This window comes from Ovis aries, chromosome 4 (assembly GCF_016772045.2).
Source record: "Ovis aries strain OAR_USU_Benz2616 breed Rambouillet chromosome 4, ARS-UI_Ramb_v3.0, whole genome shotgun sequence".
NCBI lineage: Eukaryota > Metazoa > Chordata > Mammalia > Artiodactyla > Bovidae > Ovis > Ovis aries.
In genome coordinates, this window is record NC_056057.1 from 45,547,483 (window position 1) to 45,565,524 (window position 18,042).

General features: G+C 36.9%; 1 protein-coding gene across 4 annotated transcripts in view; it reads left to right on the top strand.

Moving 5' to 3' along the window:
* Positions 1-18,042, top strand: part of FAM185A (family with sequence similarity 185 member A) — a 92,289-nt gene that overhangs the window by 1,913 nt on the left and 72,334 nt on the right. For all 4 annotated transcript variants that reach the window (XR_006059764.2, XM_004008227.6, XM_042249183.2 and 1 more), the window contains exons 2-4: positions 4,925-5,034; positions 9,888-9,980; positions 15,664-15,802. Coding sequence is in view for 3 of the 4 variants with exons in the window: in XM_004008227.6 (XP_004008276.3) it covers positions 4,925-5,034; positions 9,888-9,980; positions 15,664-15,802 (342 nt within the window). In the remaining variant the exon portion in view is untranslated. The remainder of the gene's footprint in view (positions 1-4,924; positions 5,035-9,887; positions 9,981-15,663; positions 15,803-18,042) is intronic.

Consider the following 18,042-nt stretch of genomic DNA (forward strand, 5'->3'; position numbering starts at 1 on the left):
GGGGCACGAGGAGAAGGGGACGACAGAGGATGAGATGGCTGGATGGCATCACTGACTCAATGGACATGAGTCTGAGTGAACTCTGGGAGTTGGTGATGGACAGGGAGGCCTGGCGTGCTGCGATTCATGGGGTCGCAAAGAGTCGGACACGACTGAGCGACTGAACTGAACTGAAGTAAATTTTCTGTGAGTTGCAGGCTTTGAAGGAAAACACATAGTTAGATTGCCCCAGAAAGGTCAATTGATAATGGCTGCCAGATATGTTTTCTAGGTGTTTTGAGTTCCATGTTATTTCTCACATGGAAGCCACAATTTCTGCGACACTTCTCTAGGAAAGTCTTCCCAAGTTCTCTGCCGTCCTAGGACTGAAGCAAAATACTATTAATGATCATAACAGCAGATAACACTCCTAAGATAATCTTTTCTAGTTACAGTTGTACTATATTATAGACACTGTTTTTGTCACCATTTTCGGTAAGAGAATTGAAATACAAGTTTGATGACCCCGTAGTGGTGAAAGAACCGACCTGTCAATGCAGGAGACTAGAGACAGTGATTCAGTCCCCTGGGTGAGGAAGATCCCCTGGAGGAGGGCATGGCAACCCACTCCAGTACTCTTGCCTGGAGAATCCTATGGACAGAGGAGCCTGGTGGGCTACCATCCACAGTATGGCAAAGAATTGGACATGACTGAAGCAACACAGCACAGCACAAGTTTCATATACTGAGTACTTATTATGGGTGAATAAGTAGAGGAGATCCATGCCCTCATGAAACTTAATTTCTAGTGGGATAGATAAAAAAATATGCCTGTTGTCTCTCAGATATAAGGTGGTGGAGCTGAGATTTGAACTGACTGAAGTCTGCTGAACAAGTACGCTTTATTGCTTCTCAACATTTTTTTTTTTTTTTAACTAACCTAGATGAGTAAGAGACCCTGATCTCAAAATATAAAAGCCTACGATGGGGAGGAAGATTTGCTAATGTGTTAGATAGTACAAAATAAACTGAATATTGAAATAGAGAAAAGCAAAATTTTATGGCAGCTCAGATAAAAATGAACTACCCAAACTTCATTATTTGTTGATTCCTCTTTTTAGAGCCAGAATCCCATTTCCAGACATAGTTCAGTTTTCTTCATACTCAACTCGTGTTCCTCCAGTTTCTATAACTGTTTCAATGAAAGAGTGAGAATAGCATTCAGTTCAGTCAGTTCAGTTGCTTAGTTGTGTCCAAATCTTTGCGACCCCATGAATTGCAGCACGCCAGGCCTCCCTGTCCATCACCAACTCCTGGAGTTCACGCAAACTCATGTCCTACAAGTCGGTGATGCCATCCAGCCATCTCATCTTCTGTCATCCCCTTCTCCTCCTGCCCCCAATCCCTCCCAGCATCAGGGTCTTTTCCAATGAGTCAACTCTTCACACGAGGTGGCCAAAGTATTATAGTTTCAGCTTTAGCATCAGTCCTTCCAATGAACACCCAGGACTGATCTCCTTTAGGATGGACTGGTTGGACCTCCTTGCAGTCCAAGGGACTCTCAGGAGTCTTCTCCAACACCAGAGTTCAAAAGCATCAGTTCTTCAGCACTCAGCTTTCTTCATAGTCCAACTCTCACATCCATACATGACCACAGGAAAAACCATAGCCTTGACTAGATGGACCTTTGTGGGCAAAGTAATGTCTCTGCTTTTGAATATGCTATCTAGGTTGGTCATAACTTTCCTTTCAAGAAGTAAGCGTCTTTAATTTCATGGCTGCAGTCACCATCTGCAATGATTTTGGAGCCCCCAAAAATAAAGTCTGACAGTGTTTCCACTGTTTCCCCATCTATTTCCCATGAAGTGATGGGACCAGATGCCATGATCTTAGTTTTCTGAACGTTGAGCTTTAAGCCAGCTTTTTCACTCTCCTCTTTCACTTTCATCAAGAGGCTCTTTAGTTCCTCTTCACTTTCTGCCATAAGGGTGGTGTCATCTGGATATCTGAGGCTATTGGTATTTCTCCCAGCAATCTTGATTTCAGCTTGTGTTTCTTCCAGCCCAGCATTTCTCATGATGTACTCTGCATATAAGTTAAATAAGCAGGGTGACAATATACAGCCTTGACGTACTCCTTTTCCTATTTGGAACCAGTCAGTTGTTCCATGTCCAGTTCGAACTGTTGCTTCCTGACCTGCATACAGGTTTCTCAAGAGGCAGGTCAGGTGGTCTGGTATTCCTGTCTCTTTCAGTATTTTCCACAGTTTAGTGTGATCCACACAGTCAAAGGCTTTGGCATAGTCAATAAAGCAGAAATAGATGTTTTTGTGGAACTCTCTTGCTTTTTCCATGATCCAGCAGATGTTGGCAATTTGATCTCTAGTTCCTCTGCCTTTTGTAAACCAGCTTGAACATCTTGAAGTTCACGGTTCATGTATTCCTGAAGCCTAGCTTGGAGAATTTTGAGCATCACTTTACTAGCATGTGCTGCTGCCAAGTTGCTTCAGTCGTGTCCGACTCTGTGCGACCCCATCGATGGCAGCCCACCAGGCTCCCCCATTCTGGGATTCTCCAGGCAGGAACACTGGAGTGGGTTGCCATTTCCTTCTCCAATACATGAAAGTGAAAAGTGAAAGTGAAATCGCTCAGTCGTGTCCGACCCTCAGCGACCCCATGGACTGCAGCATTCCAGACTCTGTCCATTGGATTTTCCAGGCAAGAGTACTGGCGTGGGGTGCCATTACTAGCGTGTGAGATGAGTGCAATTGTGTGGTAGTTTGAGCATTCTTTGGCATTGCCTTTCTTTGGGATTGGAATGAAAACTGACCTTTTCCAGTCCTGTGGCCACTGCCGAGTTTTCCAAATTTGCTGGCATATTGAGTGTAGCACTTTCACAGCATCATCTTTCAGGATTTGAAACAGCTCAACTGGAATTCCATCACCTCCACTAGCTTTGTTCCTAGTGATGCTTTCTAAGGCCCACTTGACTTCACATTCCAGTTTGTCTAGCTCGAGGTAATTGATCACATCATCATGATTATCTGGGTCATGAAGCTCTTTTTGTCCAGTTCTTCTGTGTATTCTTGCCACCTCTTCTTAATATCTTCTGCTTCTGTTAGGTCCATACCATTTCTGTCCTTTATCAAGCCCATCTTTGCATGAAATGTTCCCTTGGTATCTCTGATTTTCTTGAAGAGATCTCTAGTCTTTCCTATTCTGTTGTTTTCTTCTATCTTTGCATTGATCGCTGAGGAAGGCTTTCTTATCTCTCCTGCTGTTTTTTGGAACTCTGCATTCAAATTGGAATATTTTTCCTTTTCTCCTTTGCTTTTCACTTCTCTTCTTTTCACAGCTATTTGTAAGGCCTCCTCAGAAAGCCATTTTGCTTTTTGCATTTCTTTTCCATGGGGATAGTCTTGATCCCTGTCTCCTGTACAATGTCATGAACCTCCGTCCATAGTTCATCAGGTACTCTGTCTATCAGATCTAGTCCCTTAAATCTATTTCTCACTTCCACCACCACTCAATATCTAGCCTTAACTTCTCTACACACCTATTGAGGGTAGAGTATATTTAGAATATGTTTTCTTCTCCCTATACCTATCTAAACTGTCTGAGATCAAGCCTTATGTTATAACACTACTTAATGGCTAAAAACTTGCCAGTTACATTTGCATCCATGTAAATATGGGGTAAAATTGTCTTTTATGGTTTTTACATTAATCCAAATCAAAATATTGCCTTTATAGAGACTGCCATATACACAACTGTAGAAACTGATCTTTATACCATAACTATTAGAATTGTAGTGTTAGGCCCCAGTAGTTTGTCTTTGGGGCAACATTGCTTCACTGGTTTGGTTTAAGGGAAATCATCAATATTTGAATTAGGTATTAAGTATTGGTGTTTTAAATTTTTATACAGAGACATCTAAGGTTACATATTAAGTTGAATTTAAGGTTAAAGTTGGGCTTCCCAGGTAGTACAGTGGTGAAGAATCTGCCTGCCATTGCAGGAGATGTAAGAGACTTGGGTTTAATCCCTGGGTGGAGAAGATCCCCAGGAGTAGGAGATGGCGGCCCACTCCAGTATTCTCATCTGGAGACTGTTCTTTCATAAACAGAGACTTGTCTGGAGTCTTGTCTGGAGACTTGTCTATCCTTCCATAGACAGAGAACCTGGTGTCTGCACTCTGTGGGGCTGCAAAGAGTCAGAGACGACCCAGCATGTATGCTGCACACAAGGTTAAACTTTCAAGCTAAGGATGCCTTATTTTCTAAACTCTTTTCATGTATATACTGTTTCCCACAATTTTGAGTTTTTAATATTCAGTACTAAATTTTTCAGAGTTGTTCTACTCTTTATTACTACAGATTACCTTGTGATATAGCTGCATGATAATATGAAAGGTTAGAGGTAGGATTTGGAAACCTTAGTCATGATCATGTACACCGACACATTTCTTCTACAGTATGCTTTAAATTTGAGGGAGGTTTGGAAACAAATCTTTGAACTTTTAAAGAGAATAATCTAACTGACTTATCCAGGTCACCATAATGATGTTAACTTGCTGTATTCTTACTCAAATTTGTGTGTGTGTATTTTCTCAGTGGGAAAGAGGCTTCTTTAACCTTTCCCTGGTGTGCCTATGAGAATCTGGAATCTTCTACCTCCTTTGCTTACCTCCTATGTTACTTCCTTTCTTTAGTTGATAGAGGCCAACAGAAATAACTGCTTTTTAAAAACTGGTAGAAAAGGGCTTTACATTTGGTCCTGCTGTGGTGGAGTTCCCTTACCTATAAAGAGAGACTACTGACAACTATATTCTTTCCGGAATTCTGTAACATTATGAACATGACTGAAGAACTGAATTTTTGCGGGACACTTAAATGCTTTGGAGCCATTAGCCATAGTAACTTGGTTTTTCTTTTTTTCGTTTGTAGATTTGAATATCCAGTCATCAGGGTCTGGCTGTGTAAAGGTCCAAAATATTGAGTGTGATAATTGCAAAATTGAAACTGAGCAGGGGACTAGCATCTTACAGTCTGTTAAGGTATATTTATTTTTCTAATTTTGTTTTAATATTATTTTTAGAAACACTTAAAACTGTGAACCATGGTATCTAATAAAGGCTGTTATTCTGAACATCATTTACTGAAAATATTGAGTATCATTTATTCATCACTCAGAAACTCCTTGTAAAATGCTTGTTTTAAAATCAGTTTTGTTATGACACTGTAAAGGTTGCAGCAGAGGTTTTCATCATATTACATTTAGATTTCATTTCAAAGTGTACAGCAAAACTCATAATATATTCTTAGTATTCTTAGATCTTGCCAAGTTTAAGAAATTAAAGAATGATTTTCTTACATTTATTAAGGAGTAAGGAAAAGTCTTTAAGCATTATAAATATGCTTAAAATATTAAGTTAATCAAAATTACAATGTACCAGGTAGCCCATTACTTAAGGATTAAGTAGGTATTTCACTAAACAACAAAAGCTTCATTTTGTGCTGTAATACTTTTATATTTAATTTTCTTAAAATTAAATTTGTCTCAGCTCTAAATGATTTCAAATGCATATTGATAAATTTAGCTTATTCTTACTGGTACTTCTTATATTTGCATATTCAAAACTCAATACTTTTGTGAACTTTGTTAGTATTGCTGAAGAGAAGTCAGTCATCTCTGCTTCATAATTGCAAAACATTTTCACTTTTAGTTTTATAAACTAATTAGAATGATTAATTGGATGCATTAATTTTTTTTTACAGTATTTGTTTTGTTCCAACCACCTTTGTTTACACACCTGCCTTTGTCATTTGTTCACATGTGATCCTTTTCAATACATTTAGTTGCACAAATATCAAAAAAGATTACATACCTTTTGGAAAAATGAGATGGTTCCAGTTCTTGTTGTAAAAGATTGAACAATGCGGTTTTCATGTTGAATGACTAACTGAATGAGAATACCATGGCTCCTTTTTGTTCTTATAAACGTATTGTTCACTCATCAATGCTTGAATTTCAGAACACTCATCTAGAATATTGTCCCCTGGAGACTCAGAGTCTTAGATTTTCAATCTCACAATCAAACTTAGAAGCAACTGTATTGCTGTCTTTGTCTTTGCAATTGTCTTTTGATTCATCTGAAAATTCTGAAATAACTATTTTGTCAGTTTTTCTTTTTTCTATCATTATGTGCATAACATGAAAAATTATTTCTCGACTTTGGCATTATTGACATTTTGGGCTGGATAAATTTTTGTTGTCAGGGGCTGACCTATGCACTGTGCGGTGTGTGGCAGTATTCCTAGCTTCTGTAAACAAAGTGCTAAGAAACAGTCCTCATATAGTACAACGAAAAATATCTCCACACATTGTCCTCCTCTGGGGGGCAAAACCACCCTTAGTTGAGAACCACCATTCAAAACTTCCCTCGTAGCTCAGTCTATAAAGAATCCACCTACAATGCAGGACTCCTCCTGCAATGCTGGAGACCCAGGTTTGATTCTTAGGTTGGGAAGATCCCCTGGAGAAGAAAATGGCACCCCATTCCAGTATTCTTTCCTGGGAAATGCCATGGACAGAGGACCCTGGCGGGCTACAGTACATGGGGTTGCAATAGTCGCACATAACTCAGCAACTAAACCACCACCACCAAACACACCATTCAAAGCAAGTCTATCATTCTTCTGTTATCTTATTCTTTTAGACATTTTCTGTCAGAGTTAGGAATAATTGAAAAATGTTATTGAAACAACTACTCAGATAATGAAGTAGCAAAATGATTTGAGACATATGAAAAATAAGATTACTAAGATCCCATAATGTATTTGAGATTTACAAAGGAGCCCAGTGGACCATTACAGTAATTTTAAGATAGAATAATGCTTATCCTATTTAAAAAATTAGTAAATCTTCTATTTATTTTTTTAGTATACCTCTTAGAAAGAATAAAAGTCATGATACATCAGTCCTACAAATAGAATGTGTTAGTTGCTCAGTTGTGTCATACTCTTTGCGACCCCATGGACTGTAGCCCACCAGGCTCCTCTGTTCGTGGAATGCTCCAGGCCAGACTATGGGTTTGGTTGCCATTTCCTTCTCCAGGGGATCTTCCCCACCCAGGGATACAACCCAGGTCCCCCGCATTGCAGGCAGATTCTTTACCAACTGAGCCACCAGCGAAGCCCACAAATAGCATAGTTAACGGAGAAGGCAGTGGCACCCCACTCCAGGACTCTTGCCTGGAAAATCCCATGGGCAGAGGAGCCTGGTAGGCTGCAGTCCATGGGGTTGCGAAGAGTCGGACACGACTGAGCGACTTCACTTTCCCTTTTCACTTTCGTGCACTGGAGAAGGAAATGGCTCCAGTATTCTTGCCTGGAGAATCCCAGGGACGGGGGAGCCTGGTGGGCTGCCATCTATGGGGTCGCACAGAGTCGGACATAACTGAAGCGACTTAGCAGCAGTAGCAGCAGAATAGTTAAAAAATATTCAAAAATTAAATTTGGGTCCACTGAATCTTAGTGATAGTTAGGAGAATTGAGTTCAGAGAATCATTCTTGAGATCTCAGAATTTAACTGACTTAAATTCACAAATGGGAACGCTTCATAAAATACCTGGTATAAAGCTTTAAATACGGTATAATATTATTTCTAGTTAGTGATTGCCTTTAATGTAAGTTTCTCTTCCACTCATTTTAAGGATTTGAGATATATTTGATCTATGTAGTAAGATGTTTATAGCAATAATAGTAGCTACTGGTGGCTCAGTAGTAAAGAATCTGCCTGTTAATGCAGGAGACATGGAAGATATAGATTCCGATGCCTGGGTCAGGAATATCCCCTGGAGGAGGAAATGGCAACCAACTCCAGTATTCTTGCCTGGGAAATCTCAAGGACAGAGGAGTTGGTGGGCTACAGTCCATGGGGTCTCCAAAGAGTCATACACAACTTAGTGACTGAACAACAACAAACAAACAACAGAACTGTCTACTGAGTTCTTATTATATATCCAGAAACGTAGCTAAGCCTTCATTTATTCCATGAATTGTCTCCTTTTTATCAAGGAAGAGACTGTCAGATACAGAGACTGAGGAACTCATTTAGGTTCCCATAGTTAATAAACAGAGCTAAGATTTGAACTTGGGTCTTTCTGCATTCCAAGCTTATGCTATTTTCACCTCTCTTTATTGTCCAAGCAAAATGTCTAGCAGTAGTACATTCTTTTTGGCATAATTAGGGAATAAATAAATAAACTTTTCAAGCAATAGTCTCTTACCTCATTGAATGCCACACATTTGCATTTTTTAATGCAGTAATAATAGTTTATATTATACTAAATAGCTTCTGACTTATTTAAACATTTTAACTATTTCATAATATTTTTGAGCTTTAGACTTCTTTGAAAATAGGATGATTACTTACTTGGAAAAAATATACATGTATATGAAATTTTGCTTACAATTTCATAAGTTTTGCAGACTCTAGAATGTCATATAAGTTTGGTTAAGAACTCTTGTTGTTCAGCCCTGTCTGACTCTGTGAACCCATGGACTGCAGCACGCCAGGCCTCCTTGTCCTTCAGTTATTTTGGAGATATTCTTTTTTAAAGTTCATGAATTACTTGTCTGCTTGATAAAGACTGTATTATTAAATACAGTTGGACTTCTGACTCATGTTTCTATGGGCATGAAGTAGTCTACCATGCTGTAACATAAATGAACTTTTTAAGAGGGGTTCATTTTGCCCTTTTTACTGAATTTTTTGAATTTCATCCCTGGGCTGTTTTACCTAAAGTTTTACTGTTGTGTTTTTTTTTCCTCTGAGTAAAGCAACCAGAAGGTATATGATTGTTTTGAACTTTTTTCCCTACTTTTTAGATACTTTTCTGTTATTACTGGTTGTGATATTGGTGGCTTTGCTTTTGTTGTCTTTCATTCTCTGATATTTACCTATTCTTTTTCTCTTTATACTTGTGGTAGAACTGAAGACTTACACAGATATTAAGGTGAAGAAAGGTGCTCTGAAAAATAGAGCAAACCATCTAATAGCTCACGCACGACTATAGTTTAGTTTTCATTTGCTTGGGTGACTCATTTCTATTCAGTTACTGTAGGTTCCTTTCATCTTCTGGCTCTGTCATCTATTAAAGCCTTATTGTAATATACACTCACCTGATGGAAGGGGCAGAGCACAGAGAAAGCACATCGGTTCTTCTAAAAGCACAAGCCTGGGTATTTTTTGGCAAGAACTTAGAAGCACCTAGGTGGCGCTAGTGGTAAAGAGCCTCGCCTTCCAGTGCAGAAGGTTTAAGCTTAATTCTGTTAGTTTATAATTTGCTATTTTCCAGTATATCACCTGATAAAGTTGTTTAACCTTTCCGATTCTTGAATTTCTTTCGCTGTAAAATGGAGAAAGATATAATATGCATCACTCTGAGTTGTGAGAATTAAATGTTAGTTTGTGTAAAGTAGCAAACACTGTTATTGATGCAAAGAAAATGCCAAGTCATAGATGTTATTGTTATTAATAATATGCACATTAATAATGGTGAACAGTAACATTGATTATTGTTATCATCTTCATCATTTATGTTTAGTTAGCCAATCACAGTCATCTTTGATTCCCATCCCTTTCTCCAGTTAAGCTGCTGAAACCCCTGAGTATCTTTTTTTCCCTTTAATCCAGCTTTATTTAATCCCTTTAATAGCAGTTGACATTCTTTTCTCACAGATGTTATTATTCAAAGCAGTACATTTCTATTTCATTCCTAGTTCCTCTGTTACTGCTTTATTATTATTATTTTAAAAGAAATGTATTAAAATGTTGAATATTTATTAGTATAAGTCAAATTTATGCTCTCTTTTTCTATATGTGTATTTTGTATTTGTCTTTCAGAGTCAAAAATTACATGTTCAAACAATAGGAGGCAAAGTGATCTGCCTGGGAACTATTTATGGAAACATAGATATCCATGCATCGGATAAAAGTGTAAGATTGAAATTTTCATTTTTAGTAGCTACAGTTTTATCTCAGGTTGGCTCACATAGAGGGTAGATTCTACAAAATTTTTGGTATAACTTCCCCTTTTTAATTCATTTTAGTTTATTAGTAAATTTAAGTTTGAAATAGAGATGATTAAATATTATGCAATTTAATTTTAAATTTGTGTTTTAAAACTTTTGTTATTAGTTCCTTATTTGGAATCAGTAATATCTTTAAATACTTAATATTTGTTTAGAATTTTTTAAAATTGAAGTAGAGTTCATTTACAATATTGTGGTAATTTCTGCTATATAGCAAAGTGATTCAGTTATATACACATCTGCATTCTTTTTTATATTCTTTCCTTTAGGGTTTATCCCAGGGTATTGAATATAGTTCACTGTGCTATACAGTAGGACCGTATTGTTTATCCATTCTATATGTAATAGTTTGTGTCTAACCCCAAACTCCCAGTGCCTTCTTCGCAAATATTTAATATTTAATTCTGATTCTGAAGAGGTTTTTTTTTTGATCATGGGTTAAAATTATTCATTAAGTAATACTATGAAGAAGTGAAGTGAAGTGAAAGTTGCTCAGTCGTGCCTGACTCTTTGTGACCCCCATGGACTATAGAGTCCATGGAATTCTCCAGGCCAGAATACTGGAGTGGGTAGCCTTTCCCTTTTCCAGGGGATCTTCCCAACCCAGGGATTGAACCCAGGTCTCCCGCATTGCGGGCGGATTCTTTACCAGCTGAGCCACAAGGGAAGCCCTAAGTAATACTATAATTGGAATTAAATTTTTCTTAGTGTTAGGTTTATTTGAGTATTTTTGTTTACCCAGTACCTATTTATTTTGCCTTTAGGCAATTGAAGGATGAGTTTCAAAACTCAACTTTCTTCAGTGCTTTCCACAAGATGGCACCATTAGATAGCATTACTGTTTTCCAAATGCTTTTATTAGCCATAGGAATTTTCATTTTTGTGACAGTTTGCCTTTTTCATTCAACTTTTGTTGTTTTCTCTGGTTTAACATAGTATTAAGAGTAAAGATATGATTTTGAAGTATAAATTGTCAACAATTTTTCAGCACAATCAGTAATATATTGAATCTTTTAGAAAGGTGTGAGCCACCTTTTGAGCTTCCCAACTGACAGTAGTGGTAAAGACCCCCCTGCCAATGCAGGAAACGTGAGAGACTCCAGTTTCATCCCTGGGTCAGGAAGGTCCCCTGGAGGAGGGCATGGCAACCCACTTCAGTATTCTTGCCTGGAGAATCCCATGGGATTCTTGCATGGAGAATCCCATGCCCCTGGAGGGCATGGCAACCCACTCCAGTATTCTTGCCAGGAGAGCCTGGTGGTCTGCAATCAGTGGGGTCGCAGAGAGTCAGACACAACTGAAGTGACTTAGCACACAGGCACAAGCCACCTTTTGGGGCTTCCGTGGTGGCTCAGCAGTAAAGAATCCACTTGCAATATAGGAGACGAAAGAAATGCAGGTTCAATTCCTGGGTCAGAAGATCCCCTGGAATAGGAACTGGCAACCCACTCCAGGATTTCGCCTGGAGAATTCCATGGACAGAGGAGCATTGCAAGTTACAGTCCATGGGGTTGCAAAGAGTTGGTTATGACTGAGCACACAAGCCATCTTTTATTTTACACTTAGATAATTTGCATGGCTCTTTTGTCATAAATTTGTTCAGCTCCATACTCAACTATATCCTCAGATGATTGGTAGAGAGGAACTGGAATCCTATATGTAGATTATTATTGGCATAATTAAACAAGGCAGGTTATCACACTAATTATTATACCTTTTTATTTTTCATAGCCTTTTCCTTAGGACCTGTGGGAGACTGTTTAAATCCAAACACTCAAATATATCTTTTTAAAAAGTGTTGAAAGACACTGCCTGGCTTTATGTGGCAGCTGTTTTGAGACGGCATTTAGCTTCATCTCTCTGATTGTGGTCTTGGAGGTACAAAAGGGAAATTGGACCACTGCAGTTGTAGAGTAGTACATACTGATGTTCAGATGTAACTATCAAAGGTTTAAATCATCACAATTACTTACTGTTTTTAATATTTTGGCCACTGTTTCCACTCATCATTTGTCTTTTCTGTCAACTTTCATGGTTTATTGAATATTCCTTTATTCCTACTTTCTGTTTTTTTTGTTTGTTTGTTTCCTGCCTAACTGAGTTTTGTGTTGTGCTAACAAATCTATTTTGATATTTCTTTTAGTTTGTATTATGCATAGTGTTAAGTTTTAATACATATATCTAAGTTTGTGGGGTTTTATATAAAAAATGCTTATAAAATATATTAACTTTTAATAGACAGCTTTAGTAGAAATATTTGGGATATTTGAGAGATAGCATAGTGAATTGGTTAAGAGTACAGAATTGAGCATCAGTGTACTTGGGTATGAATCCCGGCACAGCCACTTACTAAGCTCTTTACTTTCAAATTAGTTATTTCACATCTATGTATTTTGGTTTTCTGCAAAATGGAATAATGATGATGTTAACTCAGATGGTTGTCATGAGGATTAAATGAGTTAAAACATAACATAGATAAAGTACTTAATACAGTGTCTGGCATAGCTAACTCTGTTGTAGTGTTGATGATGATGATGTTGATAGGGGTAAATGAAACACAGGAAAGATAATTTGACAAGTCCTAAACCTCATGCGTTGGTGAAGGAAATGGCAACCCACTCCAGTGTTGTTGCCTGGAGAATCCTAGGGACGGGGGAGCCTGGTGGGCTGCCGTCTATGGGGTCGCACAGAGTTGGACATGACTGAAGTGACTTGGCAGCAGCATCAAACCTCCCAGTTAACTTGACTGAGACTCTTTTATTATTCACAACATAGGGATGGTGGTTTTTTTTTTGCTCAAGAAGATTGTGAGAATCAAGTGGGCATAATAAATACTCAACAGTATTCTTTATGTATCATTTTATATGGAATGGCTATTTTTAAATAGTATTGTTAATTTCATTATCCTAAGTTTGATACAGAGAAGATAGAAATCCATATTATCTGATTGTTGAATGAATTGATGATATAGTTATCATTTGACCTTCCTTTCTTAGTTGGCTCAGAGGTTAAAGTGTCTGCCTCCAATGCGGGAGACCCAGGTTCGATCCCTGGGTCAGGAAGATCCCCTGGAGAAGGAAATGTTAACCCACTCCAGTATTCTTGCCTGGAAAATCCCATGGACAGAGAAGCCTGGTAGGCTACAGTCCATGGGGTCACAAAGAGTTGGACACAACTGAGCAACTTCACTTTCATTTTCACTTTCTTAGTTTGGACTACAAGGCCACAATTTTCCCTTAAAACTTCATTTTCGTTTGATAATGTTTATTTATAATAACTAGACTTTATGAGAAAAAGTTCTTTTTGTGTAGGAAGGCAGATTAATTTATAGCAATATCTGTCTAAGAAAGGTATTTTGGGGTCTGCTTTTTGTTCTTTGTTTAAATAGCTCCTTCTCTTAACAAGCAAGCTGTACAGTTTAAATGAGTCTATTTTTCACTCTTTGTGCTATTACCATAAATATAAATCAGACCTTCAATATTTAAACTATGGTGCCCTAAGTTTAATTGTTTCAGTTAGTATCTGATACAATGCATTATATATGGCCGTCAATGAATTTTCTATTTCTTGAAAGTAATTTTATTGATTGATTGGTTAAAATAGTTATATTATTGTGGCAAAGAGAGTTGTATTTTTGCTTGCTTTCATTTGCTTTGAGGATATTTTTTTAGCTTCCTACAGGGTAAAATATTTAGTGTTTAATGAACAAAGTAAATTTTTACCTTTTTCTAGTAAAAAGCTTTTTCTAGTAAACTTTAGCTTTTTTAGTAAATTTTTAGTATTTTTTTAAAATACATAAGGAATGTCTTAAAGGCTTTATTTGATTGTGGGGAGAGTCTAATCAAAAGTTCCTCCTTTGCCAATTCAATTAAGTTTCAAATATTCTTTCAATATTTATCTTTTGGTATTCCCTAAAACAGCCTCACTCTTTATAAAAAGCTAGAGTATTCATACTTGTCTGCTTTATGGAAATACTCAGAGAATTTGAAGCTATGCATAAAGCAATTTTCATAAAGAAATTTTGTAGGTAAAGGATAATTTTTTTAGAAATAGGAAACCTTTACTGGTACACTGAAGAATGCAAAGCTTGTGTGTCCTCACAAATCTGAATGTATGTAAAATATCTGTCCTTCTTTAACAGATTTATCGAAACTAGATTTAAAGTAAACCTGTGAATCCATAATTAGTGGAAAAGAAACTGTAGTAGATAAGAAGTAATTGGGTGTATTTAATATATCTAATAAAAGTCCATTAAAAAAGAAAATTCTATACTTCAAATCCAGATGGCAAAGTAATTCTAGTGTACTTACAATAATAACCTCTAGGTACTTTTATTTCTCTTTTCATATTTTAGTATTCTTGAAACTCAATTCTTATTAGATAATATTTTGCACTCAACAATTTTTTAAGGAAGTGTTAAGATTGAATAATACTGATGCCAGTGTGTTGAGAAAGATGTTCTGTCTTTAAATACCTCAGTGTAGTGCTTGAATCTGACCCTGGGCAAAACTGTGGCATGCCTTCCTGGTGATTTAGTTTTTATGTCAACGACTTTATATTAACAATCACTTATGCTTATAAAATATTTGCTTAAATACTATAAACATAATCTGGAGTTCTTAATTAGATATCTTCATTAATTAGACATCTTCATTTTACATTGTGCTCAGTATTTGAGACATAAATGCATACTAAATTTTGTTAGGGAAGCTTAGACATAAATATAAAAGTATTTCCATTTTGCTCAATGTAAAACTACTGACATTCGATGTAAAGGGGAAAAATTCTAGAAATAATAGTTTATTTACTGCATTAACAGATGAGAGGAGAAAAATAAAATCAGATAAAGTATATGCTAAAATTTAGAACCCATTCATGATTTAAACAGCAGCAACAACAAAACAGATATGAAATAAAAGGGAACTTCCTTAGTCTAACAAAAAGGGATCTAGAAGGTCTGTATAGCAAACATCATACTTAGTGATGCAGTGTTGTAAGCTTTCCCTCTGAGAATAGGAATTAGATAAGGATGCTTACTTGTAACCTCATCACTTCTATTCACTGTTGAATTGGAGGCCTGAGCTGAATAAGCCAAGAAAGAGCAAGAAAAACAATATGAGAATTGGAAAGGAAGAAATGAAACTATCACTTGTAAACAATATAATTATGCATATAGAAAAATTATTCTAATTCAAGTAAGTTATTAGAATTAAGTGAGTTTAGTGAGGTTTTGGATTTATGGTCAAATACAAAAGCCAATTAACATGAAATGATGTTTAAAAAATACCTTTTATAATGATTTAGAAAACAAAATATGAATAAATTTAACAAAATATGAAGAACTCTACCTAGAAAATATAAAACATTATTAGGAGAAAGTAAAGAAGATCTAAATAAATGAAGGAATATAATGGATCTATTCCACAGAGAACACACTGTTGCTCATAATCATGTAAGTAGAGCTGGGGAGTTGAAGTCAGTAAGCTGATTGCATGCTGTACATATTAGTTGCTCACTAATTCTGTTGGTACCATTTTCACTTTTTGTTAGCCTTCATTTTATACTGATTTGAATCTTTCTCTTACTAGACTGTGACTGTAGATAAACTACAGGGAAGTTCTGTTAATATATCTACTGAAGATGGTTTGCTGAAAGTCAAGTATCTTTATACAGAATCATCGTTTCTGTCTTCTGCTGCTGGGGATATTACATTAGGAAGTGTTCATGGTAAGATGACAAAGGCCTAATATGTCTTAGATATGCCATGTAACAAATTTTAAGAGATGACTCTGTTTCTTTGTAGTTGAAGCAGGATCTGCAGATTAGGAAGGTGTCCCTCTAAATAATTAATTACAAACTAATCATTTTTTAAAACCCACAAAATAAAGTGACTCACAGTGTACTGAATTTTATTTTGTCAAGAAATTGAATATCATGTTGTTATACATGAAGCTAGAAATAATTCTGATTTTTAATGCATTTCCTTGTAGAATGGAACAAAGAAATGTGTGCAGGACTATTCAAAGGAAAGCATGATGAAGTGAAAGCAGTGTTAAAAAATAAAGAGGGATTCTGAGTGTTTTATGTTATGATAGGAAAGCTAAGGATGAAATAAACATTTGTGTGAGAGATTATAGCAATTCAGTGATACTCAGTTTAGTTCAGTTCAGTCGCTCAGTCGTGTCCGACTCTTTGGACCCCATGAATCGCAGCACGCCAGGCCTCCCTGTCCATCACCAACTCCCGGAGTTCACTCAGACTCACGTCCATCGAGTCGGTGATGCCATCCAGCCATCTCATCCTCTGTCGTCCCCTTCTCCTCCTGCTCCCAATCCCACCCAACATCAGAGTCTTTTCCAGTGAGTCAACTCTTGGCATGAGGTGGCCAAAGTACTGGAGCTTCAGCTTTAGCATCATTCCTTCCAAAGAAATCCCAGGGTTGATCTCCTTCAGAATGGACTGGTTGGATCTCCTTGCAGTGCAAGGGACTCTCAAGAGTCTTCTCCAACACCACAGTTTAAAAGCATCAATTCTTCGGCCCTCAGCTTTCTTCACAGTCAACTCTCACATCCATACATGACCACAGGAAAAACCATAGCCTTGACTAGACGGACCTTAGTCGGCAAAGTAATGTCTCTGCTTTTGAATATGCTGTCTAGGTTGGTCATAGCTTTTCTTCCAAGGAGTAAGCTAATTTTGGCTAAAATACTTTAGTGCATTAGTACTAGCACCAGGTCCCCTCAGTGCCCTGCTATTTTCAGTGTTCTTTAATTAAATACAATCTTACAACTTTCAAAATATGTCTCTGCAGGTAAATAATGCAGGTAAATAATGTTACTTAGTTAACTTTTGTGTTATAGAAAGAAAATAGAACATAATGGTGAAGTAACATGGCAGAGGACATGTTGGTGTTTAGTGTCACTCAGCATACTTTTTAATTTCCACATAGCGAGTGATGTAAGTCCAGGCATATTTTCTAAAATATATATGGATATTAATAGAATTCAGAATCTGTTATCCTGGCAGGTAGTGTATACACATCTGCTAAATTCCTTTTGGACCATTTTCCAGGAGTTACAAACAAGCTTTTGCTATGCATAGTCCACACCCTTTTAACTTCTATAGGAAGGCTGAATATTGTTGTCTGTATACTTTGGTGAAACTTCCAGATTTTTATTTTCAGCATGAGTTATTAAGTAGTATTAGAAAACCTGACTAGTGCTAGCCATGCTGTATAGCAAACTGGCAAGTAGTCTTACAGTTAAAAAGAAAACTAAAAATATGAGTACTTAAATGCTTGAAATAATTCTTGAACCTCAATTTCATAGTTAAACCTTGTCAATGATTCTGGTAGGTTTAAAGTATTGAGACCAGAATCGCTTGTGTCCAGTAGAGCTGTACCTAAATAAAGCAAATCATTTTCTTACTTATTCATCAGGTTTTTGTGTAAGCATTGCATTTCTAACTGTCAATTGTAACTAAAAGTGCTGTACTTAATATATTAAGTAACTTTCAGTGGAAAAGCAGTTCCTTACCGTATTACATGTTGATTAACACTCAGGATAAGAACAGCTCTCCTCTCTTCAGAGAGGCCCAAGTCTCTTGCCTTTCCCTTCTGTGCCATACCTAGTTCCATCCTTGCCCCAAGGGATTATATGCACATGTTCCTTGAGTCTGGAGTGTAAAGATGGGATGGGTACAGAAGAGTAGCCAGTGTTCTAGCCCTACATCCTAATAAGCTTAAAGATAGAGTCATGACTGGGGGGAGGGAAGTCTCTATGTTCTAGCTATGGAGTTTAGTAGGGAGAGATACCTCCCAAGGATCACCCTAAGCTGGAATGCTAAATATATATTCCAGTGAATTCTTTGTTGTAAGTGATGATGGTCATATAATGCAAATTAGATCCATGTTTTGATTGTATTTAAATAAACTAGCTTAGGAATCTTTTATGGGAAAATAGATTGCT